General features: G+C 43.0%; 1 protein-coding gene across 2 annotated transcripts; it reads left to right on the forward strand.

Moving 5' to 3' along the window:
* Positions 1-12,710: 12,710 nt before the first annotated feature.
* Positions 12,711-21,020, forward strand: egr2b (early growth response 2b). Of its 2 annotated transcripts, XM_047032561.1 has the most exons (3): positions 12,711-12,959; positions 13,189-18,997; positions 19,430-21,020. In XM_047032561.1, the coding sequence occupies exons 2-3, from the start codon at positions 18,826-18,828 to the stop codon at positions 20,503-20,505; spliced, it is 1,248 nt and encodes a 415-aa protein (XP_046888517.1). In that variant the 5' UTR covers positions 12,711-12,959; positions 13,189-18,825; the 3' UTR covers positions 20,506-21,020. The 2 variants fall into 2 exon arrangements, with proteins under 2 accessions (XP_046888517.1, XP_046888516.1); XM_047032560.1 differs by having other exon boundaries at positions 12,711-18,997.
* The last annotated feature ends 577 nt before the right edge of the window (positions 21,021-21,597 follow it).

The raw sequence follows: 21,597 nt of genomic DNA on the forward strand, positions 1-21,597 counted from the left end.
CAGCTGTCAGGAGGGCAGGAAGCAGGTCCAGTGTGAGCTGTCATCCCTGTGAGGCCGGTAGAATACAGTGGAATGTGAGTGTAGGAGGGAGTTTGACACCGTCCTTTTACCTGCTGGCTGAAAAGTAATGATGAGCCAGCTCTAGCTTTTAGGCTATGTCTCCTTAGGAGGCCTGGAGATCCTCTGCCCACTCTCCGCCACTCTCTCTCTGGCCCTTCTCAGCCCCTCTTCCACCCCAGCCTTTGTTCCTCCAGGATTTCTGCTTAGGCTGGGCATTTCCAAGCATGTTCAGCTGTGGAGCAGGGCAGTGGCAGGTTCCTGTTGGGGTGTATGGAGAAGCCCACGAAGCCTCCCACACACAGACCTCCTCTGTAAAGAGAGAAAGGGGGAAATGGCAGGGAGCTTTGAAGACTCCCCTCCCTAGCAGGACAATGCGCCCCCCCTCAGGGAGCTAATGTGCTTAACAAATATGTCTTTCTTCTTACTACACATGTTAGGCTATCAGGCAGCCAGGCCTATGGAGGCCTGTCAGGTGTCCCTCCTACTCACAGACTCTGCCTCTCTGGCTACGACACACTGACCAGCACCAGCTCAGGCCTTCATGATCTCATCATTCACGTTTATGAGAGAATGGTGAGGTCGTCATTTTATCTTCAGAATCCAGCTAAACTTTTAGCTTCAAAAAATATTTAAAATTTGTGAACTGAATATCACAACTTGAGAGCAGCTGAATATCTTGATGAAAAAAAAATTTTTGTCACCCATTTCAAACCACTATGTTAGACTCGAGAGTGATTGTTCACACAACTGTTAATATTTTTTTATTATACAGTACATTATTTTAGCAGATCCAACCAAATTTCAAATGGTGATTGTTTAATTTTGAGCCATGTAGATATACAAAAACTGTGAAATGTAATTGAAACCATGAAATGTCTGGTTTGCTTGCCAACAGGCTGGGTAGACAGATTGATAGAGTCATTAGCAGATGTTGGTGGACAGTTATTAATGAGGGGTTGAACTTTCAAGGCCAAAGGTAACCAAACTTTACACAGCGACGTGTGAGAGAGAGACCTCCAAAGACCCACTGTCAAAACTGCTATTAGTCCGCCTATCGCTGAGATCATGACATGGCCTTTTTTCCCTTCAGAAATTACGTAAATGAAAAATTAAACCCAAAGAGAGGGAAACTCTAAGTTCGATCAAACTATAATTCTGACTTAGAAGAATGATTTGTTTTATAATCAAATTAATCATCAAATTAAAGATAATGCTATAAAAACTAAATGAGAAGATGGTCCTAAATTAAATAACAAATGGTGTACACTGAGAGAGCGTAAGAGAAAGAGAGCGAGAGAGAGAGAGAGCGAGAGAGAGAGAGAGAGAGAGAGAGAGAGAGAGAGAGAGAGAGAGAGAGAGAGAGAGAGAGAGAGAGAGAGCATTTACAAAGTCTTAGGTATTGAGGTATTATTGCAACCATAACTCTACTGACTGAGCTGATGATGGGGAAAGATATAAAGAAATATGAGTAGTAAGATATTCTAGCGGATCTCTCATGCATCTTTTTACTAAAATGACGGAGATGTCAATTTCTTCATGTCTTTATTACTATCATGAGTTTTAAGTTATATTAATCCATACCTAAAAAGCAACAATTCGAACGAAAAGATGACATGGCATGGGGATGCACTGTGGTGATTTTAGCTAAGAAGGCTGAAACAGAAGAGCAAAGAGACGAGCATCTCTGTGAAAACAACCCTCTCAGGCCCAGAGAGGAAGAGAGAAACTGACAGAGAGAAACACAGAGCAAGAAAGAGAGAGAGAGAGAGACAGAGAGAGAAACAGAGAGAGAGTCAGACAGAGAGAGAGAGAGACAGAGAGAGAAACAGAGAGAGAGACAGAGAGACAGAGAGACAGAGAGACAGAGAGACAGAGAGACAGAGAGACAGAGAGACAGAGAGAGAGAGAGAGAGAGAGAGAGAGAGAGAGAGAGAGAGAGAGAGAGAGAGAGAGAGAGAGAGAGAGAGAGAGGGGATTCATCAAGTATGAGGTATTGAGGTATTATTGCAACCATAACTCTACTGACTGATCTGATGATGGGGAAATATGTAAATAATAATGAGTAATAAGATATTCTGTTCTAATTCAATCACTCATGCATCTTTTTAAACTGACGGAGTGGTTATTTTCTATGTCTATATAATCAGCTGAATAGGCATTATCATAAATTCCAATTATCTCCTGCCTGCCTCCTTTTTGTTTCCATTCTTTAAAATGATGTATTTCCTAGACTGTCTCTAGATCATTTTGTTTAATGTATTTATGTAACTCTGTACTATATATACAGTACACTATAAACATGTATCATGGCAAGGCCAATGGGGCAGCCCTAAACCAATAATGCACAACAACCACCACTAGCAAGTGACTCATGTGTTGCATATGATAACATTTGCTTTCTGTACTGAAAGTAGGAGGAGCTGTGAATTGTGTATGCCTAACATTCACACTGAGTACAGTCCTAAATATACATCCAAAACCTCATCAATATGCACACATCATCTTCCCTGCCCACTCATAAGATCCTAAATGCCAAGCAGGCGGACAAACAGGCAGACAGACAGGAAGACCTTGCTATGCATCTATGAGACAGACAGACAGATACATACACACACACACACACGCGCACGCACACAAACACATGTCACACACAAACAGACAGTGGTGGGTGAAAGAAGGAAACCCCCCTCTCTAGGCCAGGTTCTCATTCTGAGTGGTTGTCAGTCTGACATTCTACCATACAGGACTTGACTGATCACTGATGAGGAACAGACCCTTCTCCCTGTCATCTTTAATGCGTACATATTTACTCATGACAGATGTAACAATGATGATTTGTGTTTATTTGTTTCCAAAGAGGTGACTTCGAAGTGTCACATACTGTAATACAGTTCTTATCCTGTGTGGGTTTACTGACTATGTGATTGGCCCACTGTTGTGTATTTCGCAGCCCACGCGATTATAAGCTTTTGAGGCGGTATTGGTGTATAAGATAATAAATGGTACCGCATTCATTGTGGTTTGTAACAATACTATGAGCTTAGTGATGATGAAAACTCAACTGGTTTATTATGGTGTAAAGCTTAATATTAGCATTTCTTAAAATAGCTTTATAAATTGTTTGTATGGCATTATCAGCCCACCTCTACCATTGATTCAGGAACCTTCCTCTCCATGCCCAGTATTGTTAATCTATAAAGGAGTCAGTAGATAACATTCCAGCAAAAACTGTGCAAGAAACACTGCTCTTGTCCCAGCCAAAAGGTAAGACTTAGCTATAGTCCTTAATGGAAACAACAATAGAACGAACCATCAACTGTTTCCTGGTAAATACAATATGGCATGGGGAACATTACTATAATCAATCTCTTTTACTGCAGCAATTACTACGCTTACTTTCGTAGTTTGTTTGTGCCTCAATTCTCCCAATTGTATCCCAATACTGAGTCATAAGTAATATCCAAAACAAAAGATGAGATGGCAGAAGGATGCACGGTGGGGATTTTAGCTAGCATTTACCAATGACGCATAAACAGAAGGACTAAGTGGTAAATCAAATCAAATCAAATCAAATTTATTTGTATAGCCCTTTTCACACGCAAGCATGTCACAGAGGGCTTCACATGCGCCCATAGAACTGCCCCTCAACCAACCTAAACCCTCAAGGAAGACAAGGAAAAACTCCCAGAAAAACTCCCACCGGGAGAAAAAATGGAAGAAACCTTGGGAGGAGCAATTCAGAGAGGGATCCCCTCCTCCAGAGACGGTTGGTAAGAGAGAGGAGCAGAACACAAGCTAAACATAGTCATACAGTGTCAATGGGTTTTGAAACACCAAAATCCATTGTTCGGCTTTATAGACGTTGGATGGGACCGGGAAACTCGCTGTTGGCCGTCATGGAGACTGGATTCCGGGTGACGACCTGGTTCAGCGTTGGCAGACCGACGACCAAGCAGGTCCTGACAGCTCAAACCCCCCACACCACAGGGAATGTGTGGGGGGGGGACAGAGAGGAGAGCAGGGATTAGAGAATGCCAGGAGCAGCTAACAGTTACAGTCAAAATAGAATGAGATCCCCACCAGTCAAGTGTGGACTAGTGCAGCAATTTAACAGAGCAAAAAGGGTATTTGATGCAGCCCCACACACCAAAACAACGACAGCCCCCCTCAGTTGGAACATGAAATCTGTTCCAGGGGAAAGAACTCTAAAGTAGAGCTTTAAAGTGGTAGAGCAAAGAGACAAGCATCTCTGTCAAAACAACCCTCTCAGGCCCAGAGAGGAATAGAGAAAAGGACAGAGAGAAAGAGAGAGTGAGGGAGAGAGAGAGTGAACAAAAGGAGGGCAGAGAGAGATGGAGTGAGCGAGAGAGCGAGAGAGAAAGAGAGAGAAAGAGAGAAGTGTGTGTGGGCCAGTGTATTTGTATTTCAGAGGGGCATATGATGGGTGAAATGACCCCACCCCCCATCCTACCTGTCTTCTCCCACCTTACCACTGATTCATCATCAAAAAATGTAAGTGAAACACACTCAAACCAAAACCAACGGGACAGTGAATATGGATCTAAGTTTGAGTGTCAACAGACTTTGAAGCCTGTAAGGGTGGTGCCTAATCTCTAAAACTGGGGATAAGAGAATTTGTTTCAATTTTTGTTACAAAACTACCGTGACTGCAACATGGGCCAAAGGTATCTTATTAAAAAGAGACAGTGATTATACTGAATGGGTGGACCCTGATAATCACACTGACATCCATGGGTGATTAATGACTGACCTTTAACCTTTAGGACAGGGTGTAACCATCTCTTTATCTGCCAGAGCAAAGCCGATCGATCACTGAAGATGAAGTGATGGATGCAAGTTCATCTTAATAAGGTCTGAAGATGATGATGAGATCCCCAACTCTCACATACACAAACACCTTGCCTAAATTCCATTATCTCCCTCATAATGATGCTTGTGCGCTCATATATCTTCTGAATAAAATTGATTGGAAACAATACCTGCCCCTAAGTCTACCTAATGATGTTACAAAGGAGTGGGAGACTCTGAAGGGGAATTTAGCCACCAAAGTCTTTCATTTAGTTGCTAAAGAGTGGGTGGAGAGAGACATTACCAGCTTTCTGCTGTTTAAAAAAAGGTCTAAAAGTCGCTAATGCTTTTACAACAGAGTGGGAGTGAATTAGAGAGTGCTAACCGCTGGTAGCTAATATCCATTTAATTGAATGCCATTCAGTTGAACAGACTGCGGTTGAACACAAGACTATTGTACTGTAAGCCGAGTGGCAAGGACTGAACATGGAAATGATCAAAGTTCATGCAGTTAATTTATTGTAATAATTCCTCTCTCACAGCTGTCAGTCTGGCCTGTTTGAAGAAGAACAGCACATGTGAAACTTCTTATGAGCCCACCTGGTAAACTGCATAGTGTACCAACTTGCTTCTTAGGAGAACACAACAAGAGCAGCTTTCCTCCTTTAGAAACCTCATCCTGTCAAATAAAGAGGTAAATCACCCAGCACCTGCGTTTCATCATTTAGGAGAGAGAGAATTATAACATTTATTGGATTTTCTGTCACAGGAGAACAGGAGATAAAATCCACAGTATTTACATAAAAGAACCTGATCCATCTGCCTGCTTGCTCTTTAGCAGTTTTTAATTGGTGGGGATTGAAACTCACAAGCACGCGGCAAAACATCATTATTGGCTCCTCTCACAGCGGGGTATGCTGGATATGTAATTACACGTGCTATTGTTTAATTTTCCTCTTGATGCCTCAATTAGACAAAGAAAGGAGCAGGGGTTGGATTTCAGCTCATCTGAGAACCAGTGCAAGTTTCCCCAAGTGAAGTTTACATAACATCTAGGCAATATCAAATATCAAATGAATTTGTCATGTTTTGATGAATGGTTGGAAAGGAGCAATAAGCCATATTAAAAAATCATAAAGGATCCCGCGCCCTAACTTGGTATTATTCCGGTGCTGTCTGTTCCTTGAAGAGGGTGCTGTAGAGTTTAAGACTTGATGTGTGATCCATCTATTTAGATATTGGATCAAACAGATGATGAGGATAGACACAATCACATCTCCCTCTTCCTATATTCAAATTAGTGAGTGAATTATTCTTCAAACCCTCAATCTGTTCCCTCTCATTACCTTTATAGATGTGAAAGTTAACCTCACTCTTCACCTCATAGATGTTTGAGGTTGTTCATCATCTGAACTGAGGCTGCCAGTTTTGCAGAAGGCAGTATTTATCCACGCATTTCAACAGCAAATGGGACAGAGCTCAATTATTTGACATGGAGAGTCTGTGTAAAATATGAACCTGTGTCTCATCTCATAATATCAGAGATAAGTTGGAGACACATTGTCTCTATCTCTCCCATACTCCAGCCTCGTTATGGATGTTGCAATAGTCACAATTGCAATAATTCCATTTTCCGTTCAATTTGATTATTGCCTTGACACATTTATCCAATATGACAATACATTCCCCTCTAATGGTGTGACAGAGCATTCAATTTCTCTACTGGTGCTGTCAGATTTATTTCATTGCCTCCTCATACTTCTCAATTCATCAGTTGCATGGCCACAGAGGCTGTAGTAGGCTGGAGGCTGGATGAATTATTTGATTCGGTGCTTTGCAATTGGCACGCCATCACTTTTCTACGTATAATATTAAAATGATAAAGATAAACTAAATTTTGAGTCTCTCTCTATTCCTCTTTTTTTCCCACAAAAAGTTTCCTATAAGTCCAAAAGAGTTATGTATCCCTACTTTTATTTCCCTGCTGTTTCATGGTAGGTTTTAAAGTGTTTTGGTGGGTATGTGAATGGTTTGTGGAGCGTCACGGCAAACTGTGGTTCCCCACCCAGGTGCACCCAGTCCAGATCAATACCCCGGAGGTCCCTTTGTCTTGAACTGGGTGACTGGATCAATATCTTTACCTCATAACTTATCCCTGATCAATACCTGCAGTTCCAACTTCCAACAACAGTGATTGCAGCTTCATCTGTTTCTCCCATGAAGCTCCAGAAATGGCCAGAACACCTTAATTGTCTAGTGAAAATAATTAGAAATCCCCTAAAAATGCAACGCTGTAAATAGGCAGGTAAAACCCCTCAAACAGTAGTGAAAGGTGCTTGCCCTTCTATTCTAGGTTTGGCGTTTATGGTGTTTTTCATGTAAATGGGGGACATACTGTCATTTAAAACCGACAAAAGCAGTACTGAATAATCATACACTGGAGACACCGTAGCCACTGTCATAAATGTAGCTCTAGACTAAAAATATATGAAAACTCTTAAGTCCATATCAAGAACTTCCTGTTCCTCTGTTTCAACAGGGTGATTACCCCTGTAACAGCATACTGACACAATAGCTCTCTATCCCAAACCAGCATGTATCTCTCTATACATCCCTCCATCCCCTTCACCAGAACACACCGAGCACTCTTCCTCCTGTCTCCATCAGCAGATTCTCATCCCACGGTGCTTCACAGCACAGCGGGACAATACCGTCAGACCTGGGCTAGGCCAGGGGAGCTGGCTAGACAATGGTGGACAGACCTGGGGCCCTCAAGCAGAGGTCCACAGACCCAGTTGGACACTTCCTGTCCCTCTCTGAGATGCTGAGTTGATGATTAGTCAGCTAAGGCTTGGAAGGGGTGGGACCATAGGGCACCTTGTCAGCCAATCAAGAGCAGCTCCATCATGGTCGTGCTGAGCTTCTCCTACTACCAGTGTTCCTGTCCATAGGACCATCCTAGATATCCGGCAGGAAACAATAAAGCAATTTTAGTATGCACACAAAAAAGCTAGACAAGCTTATTTAATTTAGCTGTTTTCAATATTTGTCCTCAAGCAGCAACAAATAGACTTGTAATAAATAAGGTTGGCAGAAGCTAGGGAGGCCGTGGGCCAGAAAGCAGTCAGCTCGTCAGCCCTGTCTCCCTGCCTTCAGCCAGGAAGACTGAGCACCCTGGGAGCTAATAGGACAAGGCGCGTTACAAGCTGAGAACATGTATGGCTAAGTGCTATAGCCCGTCAGGAGAGACTGATGAGGGGGTGTGTAGGGAGGGAGGGATTGAGGAGGGGTGGGGGGGAAGTGTAGACCGTTCCTCTGTGTAAGCACTACGTCAGTTCCTGCTTGTGGTTGATCATTAACCTGTGGCCTATGCAGGGCTGCGGAAGGCCTGCAGAGACAGACAGGAAACGTAGGGAGGCAGACTGAGAATAGAAGCTGTCAGAGTATCCTCCCAACACACTGGCCGTCCATCTGAGGCCTGTCTCTGTATCACTAGACAAGACAACATGGCGGTGACAATGCGTCAGACATAATCGCCCTGTCTGGAGTTTTCTGCTGCAGCCGACTCATTCAGAGAACAGGAAGATGTAAGTGGATGATGAAGTAGAATATCGTGAAATGGAGATGACTGGGCCAAAAAGAGAGGGTGTGAAAAAGGTAGACAAGATGGTTAGAAGATTCAAACTTGTGAGCCCAAACATTGCCTACTTTGACTAGTCCATTGGTCTAATGACAGATGTGGTTTAGCCTGCAAGTCAACTGGGATCAGTCCCTGCTTCAGAAAACGTCGCATAAAAGCATACTTTGTTCTGCTTACATAATGGTTCCATGCACTGTTTCCACTGCGCAATTCACTTCCTGCTGGCTATTAGATCACTCTAGATAATGCTGCTGGCCAGTGTTTGGTGAGGTGCTGTAATATGCAAAGTGACTGGCAGACAGAGATGATGACACACTCATGGCTGCATTAACAGTACAGTGAGAGGTGGAGATCTAACCATGTGAAGAGACGCAGGCCTCATTTACCAAGACCATCTAAATGGGTTACAGACGTTGCCCTTTGTATGCCCTTTGTATGCCCTTTGTTACTGTATCTCCATTTGGGGTTAGGAAAAAACTGCTTTTGGTATGGGTGCATCTATAGGCCATCACTTAGCCTTGGTGCAGCAGAGGTGGTTTAGAACCATGAAAAACAATGACAAATGCTCAGACCAAAGTAGAAAGCTTATTGCCTGTTGTTCTCACCTAGGAAAACCGTCAACATGAACAAAAACCAACGTCTGCAAAAAATAGAAAATAATAGATATTGGATACATCAATTCAATTCAATGTGATATTACCCACGACATTTCTAGTCCCAACTGCTATGAGGATCCTCATTACAATACCATTAGGTTGTAATTGCACCAAAATGACCGCCCTCTATTGTGTAAACCACACGGCCCTGAAATAGAAAGCAGACAGGGAAAACGACAGGAAGAGAACTGTCATCACCTCCTCCGTTTCTATCTGTGGACTGATAGGTCAACCGAGGTTTGAGGCTGCAGTAACCGTATCCCGAATAAAAACAAACGTAATCTTCACTACCCGACCCCAAACTCACTCATTTAAAAATAAACTTGGGGCATTATTAGTATCATTACAGAACAAGAAGAGAGTGAAAGCAATAACAGCTTTATAGAATTACAGCAAACAAGGGAGAGAGGCATTCCTCCTGCTTAATATGGGAAGATCTCACACTAATGATCTCATCTGAGCTGTCTTAATGGTGTTTTCTGCCTACGAGTTATGACCCACAACACACTGGGGCACCAGCGCCAAGAGAAGGGGAGAGGAGAGGAAAGAAATAGAGGAGACGAGGGGGGGAGAGGAGGGGAGAGGAGAGTGCTTTGTTGATATTAGCTCTGATGTAATTGTCAGGTCTACGCGTCTCAGCCTTGTACAGGACTTGTGATCCATCTCTTTCTAAATGAAGCCAGACACCAATGAGCTACATTTCTCATCATGATCTGCATCTAGAACTCCCAGGGAAATCATGAAACCCAGTTTCATTTGTAACTGTCAGAATGTCCAGACCTCTCCCAGAAGCTAAGACCACTCCTCTTCTCCACTAGGTGAGAAAGGTATCTAAAGACAAGAAACAAAACAAAAGGAAAACTGAAAAGATTTGATTTTGTTATGTTATATCAGAAGTGTACCCTCACTGGATTAGCTGTCGAGTGGGAGACTGTCAATCTATCTAAACTTCCTGAGTGTGGTAAACACACACATGCACACATATGTATTCTCTCCTCCTCTCTGTTGTTTTCTGTTGTTACAGACAGGACTCCTGACCGTCAGACCGTCACTAGGGTCATCCATCTTCCTCTGACATCCACCCACCCGCTCATGCTGGAGACTATTCACACGCTGCCCCCCTTCTTCCTACCCAGTCACAAACTCAACACACTCACTCTATCAATGAATCCACAGGACATTAACATCCAGTTCCCAATAATGCCCAACATTTACAATTCCATAACAAAACATAGTAAAACACATTTATGGGCAAGTACATATGGAAAAAGGTTATTATAATGTCATTATTGATATCGACCAGAAATACACCTCCAACTCTACCATACTTGCTGACCCCCCTCAGGAACCCTCTTTAAAACCCAATGGCACAGGCCTGACCGGTTTCTGTAATTCCAGGTGCAACAAAGGAGTGGCAGAGCAGCAGGAGAAAAAAGTGACAAACAGTTGGTTACTAATTGGTTATTGCTCAACACTTAATGAATAAAATGTACAATTACCAGTTTATGTGTCTCCCTGAAAATAAAATGTGTATGCTTTGCTACCCCTCCCGACATTCACGAATCATCCACAGATGTGGCTCTGCAGCGTGCATCTCCATTACAGGGCGTGGGCTATTCCGTGACACCCCCTCTCCTCTTTCACCTTCTCACTCTCTCACCCATCTCTCACCCTCTCCTCGCCCCTCGCCCTCCCTTCTATCTTCTTCAGTAATTAATCATCATTGAGGTGAGTGTCGGAGAGGGCTACAGAAGCAGACCATCCCCCCCCCCACCCCCCCTTGCCACATGTGGTCATGACTTCCTATGCAGGGCTTTAGGACCCTCTCCCCTGGATCCCCATGTTGTTGACGCTCCAGCTTGCTCTGGTGTCCTCTGTACACCATCCTTTCTCTCCCTCTTCTCCTGGCAGGATTCCCTACCATCAACAAAGTCCCCTGTCCTTGGTCCTGCAGAACACAAACCCTGGGTTAAACAACAAGACAGAACTCTTCATTAGCCTTCTAGAATTTAAAAGCGTTTTAAAGAGCTGAAGCTTCCCTCTGTCTCCGAGGCCGAGTGTGAGCCAGTGTTCTGCGAATGGTTCAACGTCAAACAATGTACATTACCCCAATACACCTGTTTCTCATCACCCCACTGCATTTCTTCCATTTACCAGTCTATGCACATTAGCACTGAGAGGTCAGCCTGTGGCAAGGTTTAATATTTCCGAGCACTTGCTTCATAAAGATCTAATGGGGCTGATAGGCACCCATTCATTACTGACCAAACGTAGCGAGTGATTGATTCTGAACTTAATGGGTAAACTTTGACAGGGGTAGCGGCGTGGTGAAGCTTCTAACCAGTTCCCCTGCTTCCTGGACGGCTGGTAGTAAATTAAAGAGCGATTAAGGCCCCTCATTTGTTACCCAGCTCTGACACATGACCACGTCCGGGGAGAGCCAACGAGACAATGCTGATGCACCATAACTCTGAACTCTATGCAGGTGAAGATTAAACGCTTTAATGATGCCATTTGCTTAATGTCTCTATCTCTTTATGCATGACTCTGTTTGTCTTTGTCTTCTCTGCAGCGTGTGTGCGTCAGGTCAGCTTAGTCCTGCTTTGAAAGGGGGAGGGAGGGAGGATGGGGGGTTAGGGATATCTCAATGTTCTTTCCTAGTAAGAGATCCACATCTCTCTCTCTCTTCTTGGGTCTGCCTCTATTCAATTTGATTGTCTCAGTATCCTCCACTCTGTAACTGTCATTCTCTCAATCTCCCTCCCTCCCCTTTTCCTCCATTTTGAGTTTTCTCCCTTGCCACCAACCCCCCCTTGATAATTCCCTCCCACCCCTCTGCTCCAGGCCGAAGATCATCAGAGCTTCCATCGCCATCCTGAGAACGATTATTAATGAAGCTCTAATAATGACGCAGACTAGCGATTAAATGATGGGGGGTTCGGATAGGGGACTTGTCCGTGACTTTTCCAGGGCATTAGTGATAATGGCTTCTGATGATGGTGCCAGAGGAGTCAGGTGTCAAAGGTGAAGCTCAGTTTGGTTGGGCAGGGTTTGGTTATATTTAATGAGAAACAAGCTATCTGTTCTGACCCAGAGAGCCTGATCTAGACCACGGTCTGAGAAGTACAAAAATATCTTGAAATATATGACTTGTACTCTGTAGTTGCATACAAAATGTGTTGCTGCTTTTGGTAGTCCCCTTGTCGGATGTAGTTTGAAGGTAAGAGTGAATGAAATCTGTAGGAGCTACAGTGGTTATTTGAGTAGCGGTGGGCATGTCAGCTACATGTATACACATGTGTACATATGTACACACACATCAGCTGGCACACACACACACAGACACACTGCTTCCTTAGGGTGTTGCTCGACCCTGATTACCATGACATTTTCAATGTCAAGAAGCACAGCGGACGATAACCCACTCCATTCTCTTGTTTGGAAGTTATTGTGCCCCTGCATTGTCACTCACCCCCTACACACAAACGCACACACACACCTCCCCCCTACACCAAATTCCAAATGCAACCCCCTAAATGGATAGAAAGCTGTGGAATATAGATTATCACTTTGCAGAGAGATATTGGATCAGTAGTAGGAAGAGGCTTCCCAGGAGTATCTCTCTGGTAGTGGAACTGGCTAGCTGCCTAGCTGGTTGGTAAACTGACTGTCTGGCTAACTAACTGACTAGATGTTTCACTGACTGCTACTGGAGGCTCACTACGGTACTGGATAAACCCACTCACATGATGGAGCCTCTCAGAACGGCAATCTGCACCAGTCAGCATGATAATGTGAGTACGGAACCAGCACCTGCTACACCAACTACTGTTCATCTAGAGTTTTCCATAGGATTTTATGGGGGACTTTGACTATGTGCTTTCTGTGGTAACACTAAGGTGGTGGGTGGACTGAGTACTTGATGAGGGGGAATTTTACCACCAGCACAAAAAGGCTTTTCCTGGTGAGAGTGTTTTACTGTTGAAAATATTATTCAGAAAAAAGTATATTTTCTGATTGCAGATTTTACACTTTTTAGAGTGGAAAGGTAAACATGAGATTTATTATGTATAAGTGTTCAACTATATAAACTTAGATATTACTACCCTGTAATGTTTTTAACAAGGTTTATGCTAACCCTGAAATTTGTATGCAAGACAACACTCATACAATTACCTACACTTACTTTAAACTTTGTCTAACATTATATATTTAAATTATATACAATTTCACATTATTACATCTGTTATTTTACTGATTTATGTAAATACGGAGGACTGAAATAAATATATTTTATATAATGTTAAATAGTATTAAATGTTAGAAGCATAGAATTATTCATTTCAAATAAACTACCAACTATTGTAATAGTAACTGCCAAAATTCTTTACTGCATCTAAAAGCAGATTAATTTAATTCTCAGATCATTACAATGGGATCTTGAATCAGTGTAATCCCGAATACAGCCTTTCTATTTAGGGACACATCTCACTTCATACATTTCCCCTCCTCCAAATTAATCTGAGCTTTGATGGTCAGCATCACTAGAAAAAAGAAACACCTACACCAAATTACCAAGAAAAACAACCTCCCACGCAAACAAAAAGAAAGAATTTCGGTTCCATGCAGCAAGTCTCCCACGTGCTGTCTTAGAGAGTCATCCCCCAGGGAGACGGGCAGGTTGGGGGGTGTCAGAGGGCCCGGGCAGGACTGAGGTGGTGGGTGGACGATGACAGCATGGCTCTTAGCTTTGTCCTCCACGGCTGACCTGACCTGGCTGACCATAGACACTATGTGAAGATATTGTCCAAATGACCTCACAGCTAGAGCCTATAAGAAGGCAATTTGACCAAACCCTGCTAATGTACACAGTGACAGAATTATCTCACATGACACCAATTCTCCTGTTTCTCTCTGATTCATTTTTTTAATCTTTAATAGTTTGACTTTGACGAGCTATTCTAGGATCAATGATGGATGTACAAACTTTGATTAGCTTTAACAGCCATTGGTCTCAAAAAACAACTATGAAAACTTGTGCACAGAGCTGCAAAGGAAACAGAACCCAGGAGGTACTAGATCAGTTAAGAGAGTACCGTGTGTCCCTTTCGGTTTAGTCCCGGATGACACGGACCACATGCGCTGAAAGATGCTACACTGAGAGGCCGTTGGCGAGTGGGAGTAGCGTGCATTCGGCCATCATTCCCAGCAAGCTTTGCCCCCCCTCTCCCCTCCCCTCCCATTTACCCCAAACCCCCCTTCTCAAGCGGGCATTGAGATCAGGACAGGGCCCATTCTCCCACGAGGAAAGGGCCACTTGGGCACGGTACAGTGTGCAAACATTTTTGAGTGTGTGGGCAGAACAACAGAAAACAAGAACCATCTGAAGATGTAAAAGCAGCTTCCTCATTTCATCTGCGGAGGAGGACACGAGAATGCCTGAAAATGCGAAACATTCAAATTAAACTAACGGCACTTGAAGGTTTTCTCTGTTCTGAGGCAGAACTTTAGAGCTTTTGTGTTACTGATAGGCTACTGAGTCTGTCTCTCTTTGAACAAGCTGTGATATAATATAGGCTTTAATGGTATACTGCTCAAACTGCTCTAAATATGCTATATGAATGACCTTTCCTGTAGGCCTAATTGTACAAACCATTGTTTGAGTGAGGCACTGAGTGTGGACTAGAGATAGAACTATATCCGCCATGCTCTCATGTTATGTTATGTCTCGCAGCCAACATCAACTAAACATCATACCTCAAGTCAGTTCTAATGGTCTGGTGGAGTTTTGGGCGTGGTGAGCACATAAACCAGGTCATATTCTTGACACCCAATTTAGAAACCAGTTCTCAATGGAGGATTCTAAAAATGAAAATGTCAAATCATATATCTGAATATCTGAGTCCTGACACAGGCTGTATCCTTCTACAGCATATATGCCTACAAGTCTCCACCTTATCAGACAATATCCAGATCACTCATCAATGGAGAATTAGATCTCCCTCAAAAAGTGAAATAGGAGGGCGAAGGGAAATTAGCATTTTAACTAAGAACAAATTCCGCTGCTGTCAGGACGTCTTCTCGAAGAGCTTTCAGGTGATCTACGGCCAGTGAAAACAATTAATGTGGCTTGTAAAAATGGGCAGCTTCATTACCTGTGGTCTCATTGTGGACGTACAGGCACTGAGACAATGTTTAAAGGGCTTCTCCCATTAACGCCGCTATCAGCATGGCTACCGCTTCTCTGTCACCATTCTGTCAAATAAACGGCTCCACATATTTATTCACGAGGCGGCCATTAGCGGTAAAAATGTCGTCAACCTGACAGGCTCGGCAGCAAAGGCCCTCCTGCGCGTAACCATCTTGAAACAGACGGAAGATGTAAAAGTTGTGTGTCTCGCGGGTTGTCACGCGGCAGTCGAGTAGTCAAGCACATCTGACTTGATCTGCAGAACTGCATTATACAAGTTACAATTCTGTCGACATCATTTCTTCTGTCGGATAGTTATACTGAATATGATCTGTAAACATCCCTGGAATGAAAACGGTAACCCTGACCTGCAGCCTCGCGCGAGAATGAAGATGATCATTGATAGGTCGGAGATAAAAACTAATGAATTTCCTATGTAACATATAATTGCGCAGTTTACCACATGTGAGGATGTCAATAGCAGTGTAACTGCATGGTCTAATGAGTGTATTTATGGTAGTGTGACACTCACTGTGGAACAAAACTAAGGCGTCGTGTTGTTTGTGATGAAGGTGGGTGAAGTGAGGTCAGGCGAGATGAGCTGTGGTTTAGCTCTCAGTGTGCTGTAGGGCTAAACATTTGACAGTTAAATTATTCGTTCATTCATTTAATTCATTAATTGAGACTGACAGAAGGGTTAGGGATTTGGTGTAAATAATAACGCTATAGGCTAATTATACTTTTGAGTGTTTATAAATCACTGTATAAATTCGACAGGAAAGTATAGGTACAGAGCTGCTTTATAAAGAGGCATTTGTCTGTTGTTGGTGGTCTACACATCCTTTTCACTACCTCTGAAATATCGCCTTCTTCCAGTTCTTTTCTGAGAGAGGGTCACGAATGTTGGACCGCTATCTGACATCGCTCATCTTTGATGTTTCATACAGTGAATTGTGATAGTCAAGTGTAGGACAGTGGCAACATTCATAGTGTCATAGTGACCAAACTGAAGTAGAGGTGAAAGCTATGAACAAGAATGTATTGTCTGGATCAAAAGTTTGAAAGTATTAAAGTACATTATGAGCTAAATATAGCTTAATTGTGGAATAGACTCGAACATAAACACATCTTGGGTGTTTGGATAGGTAGTCCACAGGATGTATTTTAACGCACACATTGAAACATATAGCCCACGCACGTACTGTAAAGAGCATAGGCTACTTGTAGAGACGGATAAATACAATTGTAATGTTTTTGCAGGGATTAAATTATGGGTTTTACATTAAAGAATTAAGAATATATTAAATACCATGCAGCATCATGTATACAAACAGGCCAAACTTTTGGTCAAAAATGTGTAGGAACGGGTAGGCTAGTTGCGTAAAAACCAGATGGAGGTGCGTATGTGTTAATGTCAGTCCAACAGTCAATTAAAATGTTTACATTAAGATTTCGAACACAGAAAGTAAAATCAGTTGCAGGGCAAAGTCTATAGCCTACTGCCCGCAATGCAGTCTGCAGTCTCACTTGTTAGATATTGCACACTCACCTATCAGGCAACTCATGCACGTTTCCGTGGTTCACTCCCCCTTATAGGCATGGGTATAAGCTGTTTTAGCAGTACAAGCAGTTATCCGGATGTTTTTTCACCTTTGCCAACAGCTTGAAAACAACAAAGTACAAGCTAATTTAGGGGATGATAATGCGGTACCTTTTATTCACAGTCATCTCCCATTAGAATAATCACTACGAACCTGACAGACGTGGCTACGAAAAGCGAAAGGCACGGCAGTGCACGCAGCAAATTGGCGCCTTTTAAATTAATTGAGTTTGCATTGACACCTTTTATTGACTTTAACCTGATTTATGATAAGAGTGATTATGATACTCCTAGCGTTTTCAAACGACGATCCATCTAAAATTAGATCATTGTTTTTTTTATAGGCAATATAGGCTAGCCTAGGCTAATAGGCCTGGGCGATTATTGACTGTGGCCCATAGTTTTATGATTAGCCCATGTATTTTACAGTCAGTTAGTTTCAGTAGGTAGGCCTACTTTTTTTTCAGCATTCATCTTGCAAGAGTTGATAGGCCTAGTGTAGGCTAGCCTGTTTCAGCATCAATTGGTTACAACGCATCTCACATTAGCCTATTTGATCGACGCCGACAAACAAGTCTGGAAATTATATTCCACCCAAACTCCCCGCGCGCCCACCGAGCTATTTTTGACAGTCAACTTTCTCAACCCACGTGGGGACTTTACCAAAATACCGAGTCAATACCATACAAAAGGATTGTGTCGCCTTATCGCCTCTTCATAACGGAAATGTTTGTCAACTGAACCGTAGGCCTACATTTGAATACGTTATAGACTAGCTCTGCTTTAATGAAAATCTCTTGTATAGGCTAGAAGCATTCAGTTCCTTAGAACACCACCGGAGGGCAACAGTTTTGAACCCAAATATTGCCGACAAATAATTGGCTAATAAACTAATGATCAAGTAGGCTAGCCTCCCTATTGCCTAATCGTATTGCCTTAGCCTATATAAAGGCTATCCAATTTTGGACCTGGTTTATATCAACTGCCATGCTTTTGAAGAAAAGGCATTTTAAAATAGTACACATCCTATTTCCTTCACCATTTACAGCCTTTAAATAGATCATAACTAAACGTGATATTCTTTCCTAAAGATTATTCATATGAGACTGACAAAGTTTCCAAGTCCAATACAGTGAAGGTGTCTCATTTGATTGTGGTTAGCGATGGCAGTTCAGCGGCTTCTTTCTGCTCGGTAAGACTCGTCAGTTTCCGATGCCTATATTCCGGAATAGACCCCATGTAGGGGTGTTGTTTGATTTACCCGGATGGAACCATGTATGGTTCCAACAGAAGAACCGGAATTCCTCTTCAAGTTTAATGTGCCACGGGGGAAAACATTTATAAAATGACCCTACACAGTAGATGTTTTGTCACTGATTACAAAATACAAATGTTGCAGGCTACTTTTCTTCATTTAGGTTATCATCCACCTATTGTTTAAATTATAAGATGTGGAAAATAAATATGTTTTACTATCTTTACTGGAGACTTTGCTTGTGGGTTCTCCATTGACAAGTGTTCTTTGTTGTCGTCACACAGCCTGGAGCCAATCGGCTGCCCCAGCGCCTTTTTTTTTTAACACACAGTCCTTTTATGGGCAATGACGTAGTGGCACATTGAATGGCTCCGGATAAATGCATACTACCGCTACCCCGTAGTCTGACGGTCTGTCATTCACTGGAACAGCCAGGAAAGCTGCTCTGAAGGTTCTCTAGGTGTCCCAGGCACATGAGATACTATTAGCAACTTCTTAGTAGCTGATCAGATGTTACAGTTAGAGCAAGGACATTGAGATCTTTTATTCTCAGACATAATCTGCTCTACCGTCAGTTATATCCTGGAGGCAAAGCGATAATACTTTAGTTTGATCATGACAGCCAAAACCTTAGAGAAAATTCCTGTGAGCCTCGGTGGGTTCGTGCACCCGGTGTCTGAAGGCATCTACTCGGTGGATGATATTGCCACAGGCCTGCCTGCATCCGTTGCAATCTTTCCTAACGGTGATTTGGGAGGTCATTACGACCAACTTAGCGGAGCCTCAGGTAAGCTGTTGTCTTGTACTCTTGATATCAGTGGGAACTTTATTTAATTGTACACAGTTGCGTTTGTCAGTGGTGAAAGTTCATTTCTGTTTGTTTATTTTTATATGTTTGGTCAAATGTTTGAAATGATCTGTCAAGTGTTTGAATGAAGGAAGATACAGACATAGTTCCACATGTTGGTGGCAGGCACTGAAAAGTTTTTTGGCCAGAATATATCTGAAAATGTAGCTTAGTGTGTTAAAACTAAGGTACTGCAGGTCTCAGTGAAGAAACAATTAGCCTAATTAGTCACTTGGCTCGGGGGGCGGGCTGCGCGTACTAGATCAAGCCAAAAATACAGTGCATAGTGGAACTTATGAAAACTCCAGATTTGTGTGTGTCGTTATTGTTTGGTGACTACTGTCTAATGAGGTTCTTCTTTTCATCTTTCAGATGGTTTAATGAATGGAGATATGAGTTCAGAGAAACGGTCCCTTGATCTGTCGTATTCCAGTGGCTTCTCTCAACCGGCTGCGCACCGCAACCAGACATTCACTTACATGGGAAAGTTCTCCATCGACTCTCCGTACACTGGAAATTGGAATCCGGAGAGCGTTATAAATATCGTCAGTGCTGGCATCTTTGGGATGACCCAGCCCCAGCCATCCTCAGCATCCTCCTCGCCGGCCTCTTCCGTCTCCCCAAACCACTTCTCCAGCACCCTGAGCTGTACTATGGCGCAGAACCAGGCGGACATGGAACATCACATCTATTCTCCCCCGCCCCCTTACTCGGGATGTGGGGAGGTCTACCAAGACCCATCCGCCTTCCTGTCCACCTCCACCTGCCCCATCTCCTACCCACCCCCATCATATTCCTCGCCTAAACCAACGACAGACTCTGGGATGTTTCCGATCATCTCCGACTACTCCGGCTACTTTCAACCCACTTGTCAGAGAGACATGCAGGGCATCCCTGACCGCAAACCGTTCCCATGCCCCCTCGACTCGTTCAGAGTACCTCCGCCCCTGACACCTCTGAACACTATTAGGAACTTCACCCTCGGTGGACCGGCTACTGATGGGCCTAGGCTGCCCACGGCTTACAGTCCCCAGAACCTGCCCCTGAGGCCAATACTGCGACCCAGAAAATACCCCAACCGACCGAGCAAAACCCCCGTACATGAACGCCCCTATCCATGCCCGGCGGAGGGCTGCGATAGGCGTTTCTCTCGCTCTGACGAACTGACCAGACATATCCGCATCCACACTGGACACAAACCTTTCCAGTGTAGGATATGCATGAGGAACTTCAGCCGTAGTGATCATCTGACCACCCACATTCGCACGCACACAGGCGAGAAGCCATTTGCCTGTGATTTCTGTGGCCGCAAATTTGCAAGGAGCGACGAGCGTAAGAGGCACACTAAAATTCACCTCAGGCAGAAGGAGAGAAAGTCATCATCCGTTTCTTCAAATAGCACGAACTCTGAGCGGTCCGGCAGCACAACGACTGGAGTTTGCTCTTAGACTCGTCGCCATTGGTCTCTCTCTTGCCAATACGACCCGTAATCTTTCTAAAATTGTTGAATTTATGAGACTACGGTAAAAATTAATCCAAGCTGCAAAATGATTGAACGGGACAATGTTTCGCGGCCATAGCCTCATTTAATGGAAATGAATTCTTTACATTTCATACCGTGCGTAATTGCGCACGAATGTGCTCTGATCATTCTCATGATGGCAAATGAATGATACGACTTTGTTTGCATTGTCTACCGAAGTCTAAAGTAGCCATTCATTTTAAGAAAAGAGGGAAGTACATACGTGTGTCTACTGATGCGCCGCGCCAAATAGGCCTATGCATAACAATGCATAGGAAAAAGTAATATGTTGGCAATAAATTTGGAGTAATGTTTTAACTTATTTATTTGACGGTTCATTCTAACATGCTTGTTCATTGTATCCTCCTTTTTGTGCCTTGTTTTACATGTCTTTTGGGTATTGACAGGGATACAAATACGCTTTAATTGAACTGTACATTTGTCATTTAAAATGAAAGTTTGGATATATATAAATATATATTTTTGTACACTTTGCGTGGTGTAACTCGAACATGTTGCAGCTGTGGTTTACGTCTAAACAAACGCAGAATGTAAATAATAGAAACTCATGCCAACTTGACATTGACGTTTGTTTTGTTTTGTGAATGTTTTCAGACTCATATTAAATGTTAATGACGGAACTCTTAATATAAATGTTCAGGTTATTACGTGTCGAATAAAGAAACAAATAAAACAAGCATTGGATGACATTATTACAATGTTATTGTTGGAAAGTAGCACATCGAAGGGTAATTCCCGTGAAGAGTCAGCCATAACTGAGTCAGAGCTTCACAAGGGCACTCACCCACTCACTTTCGTGGGTTCACACAAACATCACAAATTGGGAACGAGGAAAGATCTATCATTTGCTTCAAACAGGGATCTATCCAAATAGGACACTAATAGCCTAAATTCTGGTTCAAAGTGTATACAAAAATGTTTATTTAGTCTTTTAATCACATACAAGCATCACGTTTCATAAGTGAGAAATACAGATGATACTACTTTAGATCAAGCT

Source organism: Hypomesus transpacificus, chromosome 13 (assembly GCF_021917145.1).
Source record: "Hypomesus transpacificus isolate Combined female chromosome 13, fHypTra1, whole genome shotgun sequence".
NCBI lineage: Eukaryota > Metazoa > Chordata > Actinopteri > Osmeriformes > Osmeridae > Hypomesus > Hypomesus transpacificus.